Source organism: Mobula hypostoma, chromosome 20, assembly GCF_963921235.1.
Source record: "Mobula hypostoma chromosome 20, sMobHyp1.1, whole genome shotgun sequence".
NCBI classification, from domain to species: Eukaryota; Metazoa; Chordata; class Chondrichthyes; order Myliobatiformes; family Myliobatidae; genus Mobula; species Mobula hypostoma.
The window spans coordinates 58,016,354-58,036,415 of record NC_086116.1 but is presented as its reverse complement, the minus strand read 5'-3'; the positions used below and the strand labels follow the sequence as shown (position 1 = coordinate 58,036,415).

At 41.6% G+C, this 20,062-nt stretch overlaps 1 protein-coding gene across 1 annotated transcript in view; it reads right to left on the bottom strand.

The window, feature by feature from the left end:
* The window catches only part of ube2h (ubiquitin-conjugating enzyme E2H (UBC8 homolog, yeast)), a 126,186-nt gene that overhangs the window by 31,890 nt on the left and 74,234 nt on the right, over positions 1-20,062 (bottom strand). The window contains exon 3 of the mRNA XM_063073018.1: positions 17,829-17,903. Within this exon, the coding sequence (XP_062929088.1) occupies positions 17,829-17,903 (75 nt within the window). The remainder of the gene's footprint in view (positions 1-17,828; positions 17,904-20,062) is intronic.

The window sequence follows — 20,062 nt, the reverse complement described above, 5'->3', positions numbered from 1 at the left end:
CTTAACATATACAAGAGATGGTCACAGACTTACTGCATTTGATAAAAATGTGGAGATAACACTATTACAGTGTAGATACCAAACAGGACCTAAAAAGTTCTATTTTAACTTCATCAGTCCACAGGACTTGTTTCCAAAATGCATCAGGCTTGTTTAGGTGTTCTTTGAACCTTTTGAATAGAACTCTTTGGCCGCTGAGCAAAAGTATGTTTGGACAAAAAAAAAGGTGCAGGGTTTCACGAAAAGAACCCCTCTCCAACTATTAAGCACGGGGGTGAATCGATCATGCTTTGGGCTTGTGTTGCAGCCAGTGGCACAAGGAACATTTAATGGTAGAGGGAAGAATGACTTCAATTAAAAACCAGCAAATTCTGGAAGCAAACATCACACTGTCTGTAAAAAAGCCGAAGGTGAAAAGAGGATGGCTTCTACAATAGGATAATGAACCTCAACACACTTCAAAATCCACAATGGACCACCTCAAAAGGCACAAGCTGAAGGTTTTGCCATGGTCCTCAGAGTCCCCTGACTTATACATCTTCGAGAATCTGTGGATAGACCTCAAAAGAGCAGAGCATGTAAGACGGCCCAAGAATCTCACAGAACTAGAAGCCTTTTGCAAGGAAGAATGGGCGAAAATCCCCCAAACAAGAAATGAGAGACTCTTAGCTGGCTACAAAAAGCTTTTACAAGCTGTGATTCTTGCCAAAGGGGGTGTTACTAAGTACTGCCATGCAGGGTGCCCAAACAGTTCATCTTTTACTCATTTAGCTATTCACAGTAACAAATATTTTGACCAGGGGTGCCCAAACTTTTGCATGCCACTGTAGGTGTAAAGGAGAATGAAATAATTGTTACTCCAGATCCAATGCAGCACAAAAAAAAACCCACAAAAGATGAAGGACACAACAATAATTTAAAAAAATAATTGTAAATACACAAGGTAGCTTACAGTGCCTATAAAAAGTATTCAACCACACCCTCCCCCCCAAAGTTTTCATGCTTTACTGTTTTACAACATTGAATCACAGTGGATTTAACTTGGCTTTTCTGACACTGATCAACAGAAAAAAAAACTGTCAGTGAAAATAGATCTCTACAAAGTGATCTAAATTAATTACAAATACAAAACAAAATCATTACACAAGTATTCACCCCCCTTGAATACAACACACCAAATCACCACTGATGCAGCCGATTAGTTTTAGAAGTCACATAATTAGCTAAATGGAGATCTGTTTTTGGAGATCCATGTGCAGTCAAGGTGTTTAGATTAACTGTAGTAAAAATACACCTGTATTTGGAAGGTCCAACTGCTGGTGAGTCCATATTCTGGCAAAAACTGCACCATGAAGACAAAAGAACACTCCAAGCAACTCTACGAAAAGGTTATTGGAAAGCACAAGTCAGGAGATGGATACAAAAAAATTTCCAAGTCACTGAATATTCCTTGGAGTACAGTTAAATCAATCATCAAGGAATGTTTAGAGTATGGCACATTCTGTCTAGAGCAGGCCATCCTCAAAAACTGAAATTAATTGAATTATTTCATACATCCTTCACATACATGAGCAGTAAAAATCGTTACGTTATGTCTCCATCTAAATGTGCAATGTGCAATTTATAGTAATTTGTAATAAATAGTACGTACAACAGGACAGTCAATATAGCACAGAAATACAATTGTATCAGTGTGAATTAATCTGGTGGAAGAAGCTGTCCTGGAGCCTGCTGGTCTTGGCTTTAATGCTATGGTACCGTTTTCCGCATGGTAGCACCTGGAACAGTTTGTGGTTGGGGTGACTCGGGTCTCCAATGATCCTTTGGGCCCTTTTTATGCACCTGTCTCTGTAAATGTCCTGAATAGTGGGAAGTTCACATCCACAGATGCGCTGGGCTGTCCATACAGAGTCCTGCGATTGAGGAAAGTACAGTTCCCATACCAGGCAGTGATACAGCCAGTCAGGATGCTCTCAATTGTGCCCCTGTCGAAAGTTTTTAGGATTTGGGGACTCGTTGCAAACTTCAACTGTCTGTGTGAAAGAGGTGCTATTGTGCTTTTTTTCCACTGCACAGTCTGTATGTACATGTCATGTGAGATCCTCAGTGATGTGTATTGCCAAGGAACTTAAAGCTGTTCACCCTCCCAATCCCAGATCCATTGATGTCAATAGGGGTTAGCCTGTCTCCATTCCTCCTGTAGTCCACAATCAGCTGCTTTGTTTTTGCGACATTAAGGGAGAGGTTGTTCTCTTGACACCACTATGTCAGGGTGATGATGACTTCTCTGTAGGCTGCCTCGTTATTATTTGAGGTAAGGCCAATCAATGTAGTATTGTCAGCAAATTGAATTAGCAGATTAGAGCTGTGGGTGGCGACAAAGTCATGGGTACACAGAGAGTAAAGGAGGGAGCTTAGGACACAGTCCTAAGGGGCACCCGTGTTGATGGTCAGAGGGGCAGAGGTGAGGGAGCCCACTCTGACATGAAGTCCAGGATCCAGCTGCACAAGGCAGGGTGAAGACCAAGGTCTCTGAGCTTCTTGTCAAGCCAGGAGGGAATTATGGTGTAGAATGTTGAACTGTAGTCCAAGAACAGCATTCTCACATAAGCATCCTTCTTCTCCAGATGTGTAAGGTCAGTGTGCAGAGTTGTGGCTATTGCATTATCTATCGATTGGTTCGATTGGTAGGCAAATTGTAAGGGGTCCAGTGTGGGTGGCAGCAAGCTGCAGATGTAATCCTTGACCAGCCTCTCAAAGCATTTGCTTATTATTAAGATGAGTGCAACACGATGCCAGTGGTTCAGACATGTTACCTTGGTCTTTTCATGTACAGGGACAATGGTGGATGTTTTGAAGCAGGAGGGCACTCTGCATTGGGAGACAGAGATATTAAGTGTGTCTGTAAGCACACCTGCCAGTTGCGCCGTGCACACTCTGAGTACCCACCCCGGGATGCCATCCGGTCCCGCAGCCTTGTGACTGTCCACCCATTGGAAAGATCTGCGTACTTCAGGCTCAGAGATGACCAAGGTGCCGGTCACTTCAGCGGTTCTCCTCGGGGGCTCAGTGTTGGTGACATCGAACTGAGCTTCAAAATGATTTAGCTCATCTGGGAGAGAGGCAGCAATGTTGGCAGCACCACTGCGCGTAGCTTTGAAGTCTGCGATGGTGTGCAGACCTTGCCATAAGATGTGACCATGCAAGGAGGAGACTAGTGAGGGAGACCACCAAGAGAGCCTTTGACAACTCTGGAGGAATTACAAGCTTCAGTGGCTGAGATGGGAGAGACCGCGCATATAACTACTGCCTGGTTGCTTCACCAGTCACAGCTTTCTGGCAAACAGAAAGCCACTGTTGAAAAGAAAAACTCACATGAAACTTCGGCTACAGTTTGCCAGAAGGCACGTGGGTGACTCTGAAGTCAACTGGAAGACAGTTCTATGGTCTGATGAAACAAAAATTGAGCTTTTTGGTCTTCAGACTAAATACTTTGTTTGACCTAAGCCAAACGCTGCACATCAAAAACACATCAAACCATGAAGCATGGTGGTGGCTGCATCATACTGTGGGGATATTTCACTGCAGCAGGCCCTGGAAGGCTTGTGAAGGCAGAGAGTAAAATAAATGCTGCAAAATACAGGGAAATTGTGGAGGAAAACTTGATTCAGTCTGTAAGACTTGGGAGAAGATTTGTCTTCCAGCAAGACAACTACCCCGAGCATAAAGCCAAAGCTACACAAGAATGGCTTAAAAACAAGAAAGTTGTATGTCCTGGAGTGGCAAGTCAGAGTCCAGACTTCAATCCAATTGAGAATTTGTGGCTGGACTTGAACAGAGCTGTTCACTCATGTTCCCCATGCAATCTGACAGAGCTTGGGCATCTGTGTAAAGAAGAATGGGGGGAAATTGCAGTGTCCAGGTGTGCAAAACTGATAGAGACCTATCCACACAAACTCAAGGTTGTAATTACTGCCAAAGGTGCATTTACTAAATACTGACTTAAATGGGGTGAATATTTATGCTTTCAATTATTTTGTGTTTTATATTTCTAATTAATTTAGATCACTTTGTAGAGAACAATTTTCACTATGACACAGAGAAACTTTTTCTGTTGATCAGTGTCAAAATAAAACAAATTAAATCCACTGTGATTTGATGTTGTAGAACAATAAAACATGAAAACTCTTTATAGGCACTGTACATACAAGTATGTCCATAAAGTGACACTAGACTCTACATGTGACTGACAGGAAATAATAAAGTAGTGGAGTTAGTGGGTGGAGGTGTTGATCAGCGTTACTGTTTGGAGAAAGTAACCTTTTGAGTTTGGTGGTCTTGGCGCGGATGATACGTAGCATCCTTCCTGATGGGAGTGGACAAACAGTCCATGCGCAGGGTAGGTGGGATCCTTCATGATGTTACTGGTCCATTTCTGGCACCTTTCTGTGTGTGTGCATGCAATATTACAATACAAATTATGTAAAAAAAATTATGTACACACACGTACTTTTCAAAAATCTAAATAAAATCCAACATGAAACAACCTTAAGTTTATTAAATACATTTAGATTTTAAGTTGGCTATTCAGCCCAAAAGATCTGTGCTTGTATTTGTGCTCCAAAATAAGCCTCCTCCATGACTTCATAACTCCACCATGGACAGTGCCAAGCCCAGCTGTAAAAGGAGGACTGGGCAGAGGGCTAGCAAACCATCCCATAAAAATCCAGTGCTACAATAACACCAACAGAAACATCAAAAACCCTATCCATGGGAGAGGAAGGATATTCGAAGATGGGCAACATCTGAGGTAACTTGAAAGACAGAGGATTCTAGTAAGTTGCTAGCAGCAGCTGATGCCCCAGGAGTGATGGGTTCAAGAAGAACTTTACTTCATCTCCCCTAATTTTCAAAGTAGTTAATGAGTTTTTCTAACCATCGCACTTCATGCAAACTCACATTAATTCTATCAACTCCTATTGTGCTTGCCAATCTGAACAGTTTGTCACTTGTTGGTTACTATGGAATTCAGAAACACTGAGGTTTTAAAAATTGATCCAAACACAATAGGGGAGCAGTTAAACTGGCTGCCAGGTGCCTAATCACAGACTTGCAAGGTCACGCTGCTCTGGCCTCACTAATACAATAGATGGAACATGACTCAACAAAGTGGTCACAACTGAGATAATGGGTTAGAACATCCTAGTCTGGTACTGCCCATCCAGAATCATCACACACATACACTGATGCAATGTGGAGGGTTCGCCTTGCTAGTCAAAGGCATCATGACCTCCCGTGCTGTGGTATAGACAGTGGCAGGCGGTCGAGGTGCACTGAGGCCTCCTGATGCAGAAAATTTGTTAGCCAGTAAGCCCTGCCCAGCTCAGAGATGTTTATCAACTACTGAGTAATTAAGGGGAAAAGGGTCAACTAAACACATAAAACAAGTGATTAAATAAAGGTTAAAGACACATCCATTCGATGCCCATTGAACAGAACTGGATTAATCTGGCAAAGAATCTGAAAGGCAATTCTCTAGCATGATCACATGAGGAAATCTGCAGATGCTGGAAATTCAAGCAACACACACAAAATGCTGGTGGAACGCAGCAGGCCAGGCAGCATCTATAGGAAGAAGTACAGTCGACGTTTCGGGCCGAGACCCTTCATCAGGACTAACTGAAAGAAGAGATAGTAAGAGATTTGAAAGTGGGAGGGGGAGGGGCAAGATCCAAAATGATAGGAGAAGACAGGAGGGGGAGGGATGGAGCCAAGAGCTGGAAAGTTGATTGGCAAAAGGGATACAAGGCTGGAGAAGGGAGAGGATCATGGGATGGGAGGCCTAGGGAGAAAGAAAGGGGGAGGGGAGCCCAGAGGAAGATACAGAGCAGGCAAGGAGTTATAGTGAGAGGGACAGAGGGAGAAAAAAGAGAGAGGAAAAAAAGGAAAAAATAATAAATAATAAATAAATAAGGGATGGGGTAAGAAGGGGAGGAGGGGCATTAACGGAAGTTAGAGAAGTCAATGTTCATGCAATCAGGTTGGAGGCTACCCTGACGGAATATAAGGTGTTATTCCTCCAACCTGAGTGTGGCTTCATCTTTACAGTAGAGGAGGCCGTGGATAGACATACCAGAATAGGAATGGGATGTGGAATTAAAATGTGTGGCCACTGGGAGATCCTGCTTTCTCTGACAGAGAGAGCATAGGTGTTCAGCGAAACGGTCTCCCAGCCTGCGTCGGGTCTCGCCAATATATAGAAGGCCACATCGGGAGCACCGGACGCAGTACATCACCCCAACCGACTCACAGGTGAAGTGTCGCCTCACCTGGAAGGACTGTCTGGGGCCCTGAATGGTGGTGAGGGAGGAAGTGTAAGGGCATGGGTAGAACTTGTTCCGCTTACAAGGGTAAGTGCCGGGAGGGAGATCTGTGGGAAGGGATGGGGGGGTGGAATGAATGGACAAGGGAGTCGCATAGGGAGCAATCCCTGTGGAAAGCGGGGGGAGGGGGGGAGGGGAGGAAAGATGTGTTTAATGGTGGGATCCCGTTGGAGGTGGCAGAAGTTACGGAGAATTATGTGTTGGACCCGGAGGCTGCTGGGCTGGTAGGTGAGGACATGGGGAACCCTATCCCTAGTGGGGTGGCGGGAGGATGGGGTGAGAGCAGATGTGCGTGAAATAGGAGAGACGCGTTTGACAGCAGAGTTGATGGTGGAGGAAGCCCCTATCTTTAAAAAAGGAAGACATCTCCTTCGTCCTGGAATGAAAATCCTCATCCTGAGAGCAGATGCGGTGGAGATGGAGAAATTGCGAGAAGGGGATGGCATTTTTGCAAGAGACAGGGTGAGAAGAGGAATAGTCCAGGTAGCTGTGAGAGTCTGTAGGCTTATAGTAGACATCAGTAGATGAGCTGTCTCCAGAGATAGAGACAGAGAGATCGAGAAAGGGGAGGGAGGTGTCGGAAATGGACCAGGTATACTTGAGGGCAGGGTGAGAGTGGAGGCAAAGTTAATGAAGTCAACGAGCTCAGCATGCGTGCAGAAAGCAGCGCCAATACAGTCGTCGATGTAGCAAAGGAAAAGTGGGGGACAGATACCAGAATCGGTTTGGAACATGGATTGTTCCACAAAGCCAACAAAACAGCAGGCATAGCTGGGACCCATATGGGTGCCCATGGCTACACCTTTAGTTTGGAGGAAATGGGAGGAGCCAAAGGAGAAATTATTAAGAGCAAGGACTAATTCTGCTAGACGGAGGAGAGTGATGGTAGAGGGGAACTGGTTAGATCACCCTAGCATGATGTTTAATAGCCTTTCCTAATGTCAGCATTAGTCATTATGAGAAAACAAGAACCTCACGTGTTTAAAGTGCAAGCCAAGTTTGGACACAGATCTCACCCAAACAGAGTTTTCTCTCTACATAGATGCTCGTAACCCTGCTGTATTGGAGGCTTATTTTAATAACATTTACTTTAATGCAATAACATATTTCCCTCAAGAGTAAACTCTACTGCTTTCCCTGATAGATTGGCACCTCTTGTGGCTTCTCATACTCAGTAATTCACCTCATTCTCTGCCTCAAATTCATTGTCCTCCATTCCTTCATAATGGCTTTCCTCAAATATTCTCAATCCTTTGACCTTGCTGTCAGTATTATAATTCCATTGTCTTAAATTACCAACAGTATCATTTGTGATTAGTATCTTTGTATTCCACCATATTCCTTAAACTACTTTCTGTACTGCCACTGGAAAAACACTCACCTGCTTCAATTACGCTTGTACTTCCAAAACCTCAACCAGCTAAACACCAGTATCCCAATTATCACGGTATTTTTGTCATTATTGATCTTTCAAATAAAAGCCAACTACCATCTTTGATATTCTAATCTCGATTTAAATTACTCCCTCATGCCAGCTGCTGCCCAATCCTATTAAAATCAGCAATTAAAAGAACTTCTCTTCCTGCTGCTTAAATTAGGTGGCACGTTATGAAGTCAGAGTCAAAGTAGTACAGCACAGAAACAGGCCCTTCAGCCCATCTGGTCATGCCAAAATCATTTAAACTGCCTACTCCCATCGACATGCACTGGGACCATAACCCTCCATACACCTACCATCCATGTACCTATCCAAACTTCTCTTGATCATTGAAATTGAGCTTATATGCACCACTTGTGCTGGCAGCTCATTTCATACTCTCATGACTGAGTGAAGTTTCTCCTCATGTTCCCCTTAAACTTCTTACCTTTCACCCTTAACCATGACCTCTGGTTGTAGTCCCACCTAACCGCAGTGGAAAAAGCCTGTTTGCATTAACCCTGTCTATACCCCTTAATTTTGTATACCTCTGTCAAATCTCCTCTCAGTCTTCTCCATTCTAAGGTATACAGTCCTAACCTATTCAATCTTTCCTTTCAACTCAGATCCTCCAGACCCGGCAACATCCTTGTAAGTTTTCTCTGTACTCCTTCAACCTTATTTACATCTTTCCTGTAGGTAGGTGACCAAAACTGGCCAGAATACTCCAAGTTAGGCCTCACCAACATCTTATAAAACTTCATCATAACATCCCATCTCCTGTATTCAATACATAGGTATGTGAAGGCCAATGTGCCAAAAGCTTTATGGCAGTATCTAACCATGATGCCACTTTCAATGAATTATGAACTTGTATTCCCCAATTCCTTTGTTTTACCACACATCTTACTGCCCTGCCATTCACTGTGTAAGACCTACCCTGGATGGTCCTACTGAAGTGCAAAGCATCACACTTATCTTCATTAAGCTCCACCTGCCATTTTTCAGCCCATTTTTCCAGCTGATGCAGATCCTCCTGCAAGCCATGATGGCCTTCCTCGCCATCGACGACACTGTCACCTGCAAATTTGCTGATCCTATTATCTGTTCTCAACTAGTGTCCCCCTTCTGTTTAAATCTGCAAAGCAGAAATGGCAGATTATCACTCCACCTCCAACTTCCTTTGCTTTGACATATTAGCACCCTCAAATGTGTGCTCTTTCCCAAACTTTTGCTCTGAACCCCCAATCAACCTATTGTCACTGTTAATCAACTCATCCAGCTCTAGTAAATGTCACTACTTACAACTTGTTTTTGCAATGATTTAGAGTGCCACATTCTTCCTCCAACTCCCCATTGTAAGCTTTCCAGGTAATACAACACCCATTTGATTCTAATTTCACTTTCATCTGCTGCCAAAAAACATTAGCAATGGCTTATCTTTTGCATGCCTCCACTGTTGCCCCTCTCAAGGAACAATCCTCACCTCCATTCTATTCCACAATCATCTACTGACTCTTGGCAAATACATATTAGTTAGCATATAGCCAATGACACCTAACTTTTACTTCAACACCTGGCTTAACCTTTTCATTGTCTCTGGATTACCACGTTTGAATATCCAGCATTAAATGGGAAGCAGTTTTAAATTGGCTGGAATCTGCCTTGACACGAGGAAAATGCAATTACAAAGGCAGCATGGCACAGAAACAGATGGAAGCAACCTTACAAATTACATAAACAAAGCAGTGACTATACTTCATCAGGAGTTTGAGGAGACTTGGTATGTCACCTAAGAGGTACTGTAGAGGGGTCACAAGATGGGAAAAGGCTGCAGTAAATTGCAAAATCAACCATCGCCATTATGGTCATTAGCCTTCCCAGCAGAGGACACCTTCAAAAAGTGATGCCTCATAAAAGGTGGCATCTGTCATCAAGGACCCATCACCAAGGACATGCTGTCCTCGCATTGCTACCATCACAGGAGCCTGAAAACACACAATTAACATTTTAGGAACACTCTTTTCCCCTCCACCATCAGATTTCTGAATGGACAATGAACCTATGAACACTACCTCACTATTTTGTTTCTCTTTTGGCTCTCTGTTTGCACTAATCTTATACACTCACATAAACACACATATACATCATATTGTTATTTATAGCTTTTATTAGGTATTGCAAGTACTGCTGCTCCAAACATTTCCCAACATATACCAATGATATTAAAACTACTTCTGACTCTGATTCATTTGACCTTGAATTTCTACCTCATTTCAGTTTAAGTCAGGCTACACACAGTCCTGGTTGCCAGTTCATTCCCGGCTGGGGATCTCTCTGCTTCTTTCCATAAAGTGGATTTAGAAGTATGGTGCCCATATAATTACCCTCTTACACCTCTGTCAACCTAGAACCCACTGAAGTCCTGGAACAGAAGCAAAGTTAAAATTCTCATCCTCATGTTGAAATCGTCATCACCCCCATTTCACTTCTCCTTCCTCTCTAATCTCCTTCCAGTTCCAAATTTCTGACTTGTTCAATCTTCACACTATATTGTAGAATTCACTTTTTAAATCCTTTACCATTAAAACTGTCCAATTTAAGGAAATTAGAAAATTATGAAACCCTATATTTCATTTGAATTATGAAATATATCTGAGTTATGCATATAAGGTGTTATTTCTGTACTTGCTGGCAGGGAACTTAAATCTTGAAATACTTTCTTTCATACACATAAAAGCTTTCTCCTTATGTATTAAAAACAACCATTATTACTTTTCTGCCATTTGTCACCAACTCTGCAGGTCTGGATTTCAGAGCCCAAGAGTTGTGATATTACGCACTGCAGATGGTTTTCTTTGCAGTGCCAGCATGCAATTACATCAATTTCATTACTTAAGTGAGAATAATACTGCAGTGTAAAGTGCAGCTATGCCAACTCTCAGAAGGAATAAAGAAAGCAAGTCAAGTTAGCTCCTGTATGGAGCAGGAAAGGAGAAAATGCTTTGCAAAATGGGATTCAGTCCTGATGAAGGTTCTCAGCCCAAAACGTCAACTGTTTACTCTTTTCCATAGATGCTGTCTGGCCTGCTGAGTTCCTGCAGCATTTTGTGTGTGTTTGTTACACGCACCAATATCTGATGACTTTTCATAAATAGAGATGAACAGGCATTGACCCTTCTCATGTATATATTGAAACTGCATGTCAATTCCGATTGTTATAAGGCAAATAAAGATAGTTGGACTACTTAGTGCCCCGTACAATTCCAGCCGATAAGAGTTCAATTTCTACCAACTTCAATTATACTTAGCTCCTTGACACCATCATCAATATGGTCTTGTCAAGTCGGTCACACTCACCTTGTCAATGGAATTTCTTCCCCAACCCCTAGCAGATCTTGAGTACGGTAGTCTTGGAAAAGCCCATGCTAGTGGATGAGACTATCTACGTTGGATTTATCCTCTGTTTAATCATTGAAAAATCTAATCAGCCAACTCAATCCAACTGCATATCACCCATGTAATGCTCACCTGTGGCTGCACTGAAACCTATCGAATATTGAAAGACCTAGACAAAGAGAACATGGAGAGTAGCCGAAGAGTCTAAGACCAGAGGGCACTTTCTTGGAATACGAGGATATTCCTTTACAACAGAGATAAGGTGGAGTTTCCTTGGCCAGAATATGGTGAATCTGTGGAATTCGTTACCACAGATGACCGCGGAAGCCAAGTCATTTGGTACACTTAAAGCAGAGGCTGAAAGGATTTTTGATGAGTAAGAGCGTCAGGAGTTGAGGAGCAGGCAGGAGAATGGAATGGAGAGGGCCAAATGTTACTATTTAACCACTTCACATTTCTAATTTCCTCTGGTTATCCAAGCTACTGAGATCTTTAATTATGGCCCTTTACATACCCCATTTTAAAATCACTTCAATGGGCACATAGCTGTACTGCTTATTGTAGAATTTTCCTATAACAACTACCCTCTTTGTTTCAATTATCATCATGGAATATATTTTGGCATTTTACTCTGTTTAAATCACTACATAAATAGAAACTGTCATTCATTTAAACTCTGAGCACACTGTTATTTTTCACTCTCAGAGAGGCAACAGATACATAGCTCTTTCTCTTTCAAATCCATCCCAAGACGTACCTCCTTTCCATCCCTTATCTACCAACAAAGCAACAGCGACTGCTTTGCTTGCATCTTCGGAAACAGCTCTAGTTCCATCTTTAATATCTTTATTTTTTCCTTTCAGGGTTCTTTTGAAGACCCTGACCTGGAGCTACACGCTGACTGAAATGGGACCTCCTCTCGGGATTTTATGACTGGCCGTTATTCGACATGCCAAGGATGCAGCCTAAGAGCCCAGCGTGCCTTCAGGGCTCCGAAATTTTGTGGCTCTGGAGACAGGATGATTGAAGGTTGGTGTCCCAGCAGGAGATCAGTATGTCGTGGGAGTTGGAAGATCTCTGGCTGTGTACCCAGAGATCTGAAATCTTTGGGCCCAAAGCTCAGCAAAAGTGACGCAACGGACTTCTAACATCGCAAACCGGCGAGTTGTTTGTTATGTCTCCCCTCTTGCTGTGAAACGGAGATACCACTTTCTCCCTTATTAGGGAGAGAGAAACCTGTGGTATGTCGAATATCGGGTGAATGAGTAGCCTTTGGGATAACTGCAAGTCTGTGTTTTTGCTGTTGCTTTGCTCATGCTTGAGTGCTCGGTGGTGGGTGCTGATGCTTTTTTTTTGCTGGTGGGGGAGGGGGATTGTTGCTTTGCTGCTGCTTACGTGAAGGAGGGGGAGCTGGGGGGGCTTTGCAGTTCTAACATTTAACTGCCATTCATTCTTTGGGACACTCCTCTGTTTTCGTGGATGGTTGCCAAGAAAAAGCATTTCAGGTTGTATATTGTATACATTTCTCTGACTTTAAGTGTACCTTTGAAACTTTTATTAAATCAAATTAGATACCAAGGGACTGCACAAGTAGTTTTAAGGACAGACTTTGAAAAGTTAAGCTTGCTCAGTGGGAAAGATTCATGGAGGGAATTCTTAAGTAATGCAGGAACAACCATAAACATTGCAGTATGTTCAGAAGCAATGGGGCTGAGGGAGGGTGGGAAGAGGAGACAAAATGGATACGCAGAGATATCCTGCAGGAAATACAAGACTGGGGGACACTGCACAGATACAGAATGGCTAAGCACTACAGGATTTGAAAACAAGACTAATAATTTTAAAAATCAAGGTATGACTTAACCACAAAAAGAAACAGGAATTGAATATGCTTACTTTTATTACTCAAAAATTCTGGCTTTTACAATATCTTTTACTTTACTTTTCAATCCCTACATCTTTCAACTCTGGCACCTCAAAATTTTGATCAATATCCATCTTCAACATTATCTAAAAGTGAGCATTTGCAGGCCTTTTGAAGGAGAAACTCCCAAAGGTTCTTAACCAAATGATAAGTTATTCCATTAATTAATTTCCATTTTAAAGTTCTGCAAACATAGGAACCAGTTACTCAGCCTCTACCATGGTAAACCCTTTAAATACCTCAAGTTTCAGTACAAGTTGTCTTTCCTATAAATTTCTACTCAAATCACTTAGGATAACCACTTATCTCTTAAATCAATCTGGTGTATTTACTCTGCACCAGCCACAGCCTATCCTTGGATATAGAAACTATTTGCTTTAATATTTCTTTACTTTTTAATCTAAACTCAATAAAGGCTAAATACTATGTTGAGGAAGACAAAAATTTGTTTTACCTGCCTGTTAACTTCCTACACTTTAGAAACTAGCACATTTAAATTCTTCCATATACCAATACATATTATTCACCATTTAAAGGGTAGTTTTTCTTTCCTTCCTGCCAGATTAAACAAGTTTACATTTCCTCACATGCAACCTACCAGCCCCCTGTACAACCTTTTGCAATTTCCCTTAAATTTGCTTTCTCAATTTATCTTTGCAATACCAGCAAATACATAAACACCTACAAGGAGAAAATAACATAGGGATAGTGAGAGCATAGAACTTAGGAAACTGGCAGCAGATTTTTCAATGACCTCATTTTAAGTAGAGTATCTGGACTTAGAGGTTAGCCCATCATGCTTTAAAGCATTGAGGAATAATATAGGTAGAGATGAAGTTTTTTTGGAGATGGACTGAAGCAGGACAAAGTTAAGACAATTATAAATGGGCATTCTTAATGGTGGTGTGAATAAATGATCCGAGACCAATCCAAGTTCAAATATGATACCAAGGTTGAAAAAAAGTACCCCATTTACCTTCCTTCTCCAATATACTGTTGCCAGGGTGTCAGATCAAGTCAATACATACAGCTTAGAAGTTCTTGGTGAGAACCACAGTGCTTGCACTTTTCATTATTTAATTGGAGAAAGTTTCTTTTCATTGAATACTGTATATCAGAAAGGCAAGACTTAACAAATTAGGGACAAGGGAGAAGTCAAATGAGATGAAGGCCAAACATGAGATTCCCTAACCCCACCCCACAACCACTCACCATTGAAAATAGATTTTATCCTCACTTTAATATTGACATGCATTTTCAGGTCCTCATGCATCATTCCAGAATTTTGTCTGTACATTTCTGGACATGAATTACCTTTACCTGAGTGTTGAGAATGCCAGCCATTGAAACATTGCTGGATGAACTTCTAATTAAGCTTGCATCATTCTTCACTCCAAAACAACTAATCCTTTGCAAGTGATAAAATTAGAATCCCCTATCTTCAGATCCCTTTCTCACATTTGATCCTTCAACCTTCCAGTCACAGGGTGTTCACAATGGGGAAAAATCTGCAATTGGCTTACTGCACTCAAATACATCAAAATCATAATCAGATTTAATATCAGTGTCATGTTGTGAAATTTGCTGCTTTGTTGTTTTGCAGCAGCAGTACATTACAATACATAAAAACTACAAATACTATTTTCCAGATGGTGCAGTAAAGTTTCAAAAGATATACTTTGATTTTCTATATAAATGTATTATACAAGTAAACAAAAATGACAAATCACAATAAAAATATATATAAAAATTAGATTAAGTAGCACAAAAAGAGAAAAATATGGAGGTAGTGTACATGAGTTCATTGTCTATTCAGAAATCTGATGGCTGTGGGGAAGCTTTTCCTAAAACATTGAGTGTGTATTTTCAGGCTCCTTTACCTCTTCCTTGATGGTAGCAATAAGATGGCATATCCTGGGTATTTTGGCGGCGGGGGGGGGGGGGGTCCTTAATGACAGATTGAAGGTGTCCTCAATGCTAGGGAGGCTATTTCCCATGATGGAGCTGGCTGACTTTACAACTTTCTGCAGTTTTTTCCAATCCTGCGCAGTGGCCCCTCCATGCCAGGCAGTGATGCAACCAGTTAGAATGCTCTCTGCGGTGTATCTGTAGGAATTTGCTAGAGTCTTTCCTCAGACTCCTCTTGAAATATAGCCACTGTCTATAATTGCAATATATTCTGGGCCCAGGATAGATCTTCACAGATGTTGGCACCCAGGAACTTGAAACTGCTCATGTTTGGGTGTCAATATATATGCATACACTATTTCTTTGGAGACACTATCGGTCACAGCATAACTGCAGGAAGATTGCTGTTGCTAGTAATTCACTGGTTAAAAAAGGATTATTCCAAACAGAACTTGACAAATGTGATCAAACACTGAAGAAACCTTTTGAAGTGGATGCTGTGATCAATGTTGAAAAGTCAAGGAAGACTAGGAGTTTTGTTTTTGTCGTAATCACATCGAATGCCAAAAGTGAACTACTTGGGTCTAATACAAGGACAGTGATTGAAAAGAACAAGCAGCACTAGAAATTTAGTACATATGTCCTAGGACCAACCACCTTCGGCTGCTTCAACAATGACCTTCCTTCCATCATAAAGTCAGAAGTGGGGATGTTCGCAGATGACTACACAATGTTCTGCACCATTCATGACTCCTCAGATAGTGAAGCAGTTCACACACAAATGCAGCAGGACCTGGACAATATCTAGGCTTGGGCTGACAAGCAGCAAATAACATTTGAGCCACGCAAGTGCTAGCCAATGACCAGCTCCAACAAGAGGGGATCTAACCATCGTCCCTTGACACTCAGTGGCATCACCATCACTGAGTCCCCTATCAACGTCCTGGGGGGTTACCATTAACAGGAAACTGAACTGGTCTAGCCGTATAAATGCCATGGCTACCAGAGCAGGTCGAAGGCTAGGAATCCTGCCATGTGAAACTCACTTCCCGACTCCCCAAAGCCTGTCCATCATCTACAAGGCTCAGGTCAGGAGTGTAATGGAATACTCGCCACTTGCATGGATGAGTGCAGCTCCATCAACACTCAAGGAGCTTTACACCATCCAATGCGAGACAGCCCACTTGATAGACCTCCTTCTACAAGTATCCAATCCCCCCACCTTCAATGAACAGTTGCAGCAGTGTGTACTATCTACAAGAGGCACTGCAAAAACACAAAGTTCCTAAGGCAGCACCTTCCAGCCCCACAACCACTACCATCTAGAACAGCGGTCCCCAACCACCGGGCCGCCAAGCATGTGCTACCGGGCCTTGAGGAAACGATATGATTTGGCGATATGAAACCATATGAGTCAGCTGCATCTTTCCTCATTCCCTATCAAGCACTGTTGAACTTGAACACCACCACCACCACCAACCCCCCCACCCCCCATCGGCTGGTCCGCAAGAATATTATCAATATTAAACTGGTCCACGGTGCGATAAAGGTTGGGGACACCTGATCTAGAAGGAAGAGAACAGCAGATACTTGGGATCACCACCACTTGGAAATCATCACCATCCTGATTTGCAAACATATCACCATTCCTTCATTGTTGTTGGGTCAAAATCATGGAATTCCCTCCCTAACAGCACTGTGGGTGTATCCTCACCTCAGGGACTGCAGCGTTTCAAGGAAGCAGCTCTTCACCATCTTCTCAAGGGCAACTAGGGATGGGCAATAAATGCTGGGGATGCCCACATCCCGTAAATGAGTAAGAGTGAAAATATATATATTAAAAAGAGTAAAACCTAGTTAATTGACACCAAGATGGTACATTATACATTCGTAGCTTCCCGATTTTTTTATTTATATACATATAATGTATAAAGTACCATAGTGGTGTCAATTAACTAGGTTTTACCTCTTTTTAGCCTCAATAGTTCCTTGTGTTTCAAACCCAGGTCTTTGACAGGAAAGATTGCTTAACATCTGAAACTATTTCATGCATCATAAAAAGAAGATTTAGGATGGCGTAGGAGCACAGCTTGTTTGCCCCAATTACTACATTACAATTGAAAGCAAATATCATTAATGTGAAATGGATGGATACTGGGTGCTTCCAAATCCAATCCATCAGAATTAAAGCTAATTTATACACAGCAGGGTATCTTCAATGCCAAAATCAACATTAATCTCAATTAACCTAAGAAACAAAAGGCAAGAACTCATTGCAGTCCTCTCCAAATTAACACTGCTACAAAGATACACCCAAGCTCTTGCTAACACATAGGCTGTTTCAGGTCAGCATTAGAAACATACCCTCTTGCACTGATTACAGGGACACCGAGGCACCATAGTACACCTTAACGCATAAGCATGCTAGGTGTTCAAAGAACCAAGGAAAAATGGCAGGACTCTGTCCTTTTATCTCAAGCATTTTTCTCCAAAAAGCCAGAAATACCTTGCAAGGAACAGTTCAGAGTTGCAATTACACTCTAATAAATGGACCTATTGGCTCCAAACCAAGAACAAGTTCCAACATGCAACTTAATTCTATCTGATCCCCATCCTGATCTCACCAGCTCATCCATACAAAATTCTTCAAGCAGTGCTCTACATAGAGGATTTAATTTTTCAACATTACATGATTTGTTCATCGGATAAATCTTAAAATCAAGGAAACCTTCATGATTCTCTATATACAGTGTTCTTTGATTTAATCACTTGGACATAAAAGACAATAAGTTCTTACCTATGGAAGGAGATTTGAAAGGATATTTGTCTGGTAGGTCCACTCTAACTTTCCATACACCACCTTCATAGGGAGCTAAACAAATTAAAAAAGAAATAATTTAACTGCAGACAAGTTAATACACAATAAACCCTGAACAAACAGATGTTTAGAAACAAACAGCTTGGATCAACATGCAAGAATTATGCTGTTTGAATACATTCAATCCAAATTCCCTTTGTAGATTTTGATCTATTGCTACAACACAAGATCTATTACAAATTAACAGATTTCCCTTGTTTTTGGGTAATAACGTAGTTTTTGCCAGTATCCCAGGTAATGCAGAAATTTTTAATAAAGCTTACATACAGATAAAATGTTGTAAGTAGTCAAAAATTGACAATTACAGGATTCTTTTGATTCCAACCCATCATTATCCAATTAACATTTAAAGAGATATCAGCCTCCATAAACACCATAAAAGTCTTGGAATTCATTCCTCCAATTTGGTTAACTTTACTAAAAGAAAAGCAGTGGTGTTAATTTAATAGTAGGGACAGAGGGAAAAAAGCAAAATCGACAGCATTTAGATCCCTGTTGGTTATCTAACAACTGGAAACACTTGTGAACATGCTGTAGATGTTGGGCAAGCAGGTTCTGTTGTGATGGTTTCAACAGCCTTCCAGTATACATCCTGAACAGAGGGAACATATCATCCAGCAAATAGTGTTACTCCCAACAAGTAGAAATAGCCTTTTTAAAATTTGATGTAGTAATGGGTGGAGTGACAGGCAAATGTTGTCATAGAAAGAGACCTGGGTTGTAGACAAATATTGGAACAGGAAAAACCATTAGGACAGCAGTGGTGAGAAAATTTCTTTACATACTGCAAGATACTTCGCAGCATAATCAATGCAAAACCAAAAATGAGGCAGCTTCCTAAAAATCTTAAAAACCTGGCAAGAAATGCCATCAAATACTTTAGAAATGGCTGAAATGAAGAGGAAAGTTGTAATGAATCAGAAAGAGGATATGATTTAATACAAACCTCTTGCTACTGAAATTGTTTATGCTGTAACTTCTTTGGAGATAGGGCCAACACCAATATTATTACATAGCCAATGTGTAAAGACTCATGCAGGTCACGCTGAAATTAGCAAAGCCTTTTCGCTTTCAGAAACGTACAACATACTTACCTGTTTCTATAGTAAAGGGCACTGGATTTTTACTGCTGACAAACTGAAGTGACAAGTAGTGAAGGCGTCTGATAAACTTGCCTTCATAAGCTGAGGCACCAAGAGGGACATTGTATTGTAACAGGACAAAACATTGGTTAGATGACACTTAGAGAATCATGAAGAGTTTTGGTCACCACAGTACAGCAAGGATGTGGTAGCAATGAAGTGAACAGAGAAGCGATTCATCAGGATGTTGGCTGGAATGGAGGACGCAAGTTATGACAGCAAAACACAAATAGCTGGAGGAACTCAGCAGGTCAAGTAGACTCTATAGAGGCAAAGGGACGAACAAGTCAAAATCTTGCATCAAGACAGAACGTAGATGGGAAACAGCAGTTTGAAGAGGGAAGGAAGGGGTCTGGAAAGGGATAGGTGGAACAAGATAAATGGTGGATGGACAGATGAAGCTTTGTTGGGGAGAAAGAGGGGTGGTGGGACTGAGTAACTGTGGCAGGTTCTTAATAGGTACAAACAGATTTGAAGAGAAGAGAGTGGGAGGAGCTGGAGATAGAGACAGGAGCTGCAAGGTGATAAGTGTAGTCACAAGAAGCTGCAGATACTCAAATATGATAAAGCGGAGATGGAGCCAGTCTTGGTGTGGATGGGGGTGGGGGAGGGGTGAAGACAGAGGACCGGAGACCCAGTAGGTTAAGTATTTGGGTAATAGGCAGGTGGAAACAAGTGACGGAGTGGAATAAAGCTAGGTAATTGATGAGCCTCACCTGCTTCCATCTGCCCTTTATCAAAGACAGACAGAAAACACTTAGAACTTTCTAACTATAAAACTGTGGAGAGGGAAATAAAAGGAAAATAGGTATGCAAGGTGCAGTACAGTGCTCATGAAGTTCTATTTAGCAAAGATCAGTATAATTCTCTGCCTCTACAATAAACTGCTTCTATGATGGCAAAAAATGAGCAATTATTGGTACCTTAAGAATGAGTAAAAAAGATAACTTGTTTCTTAATTATCCTCAAGCAGGTAAAAGCACGCCACCTTAAACTGATGCAATCATGGTG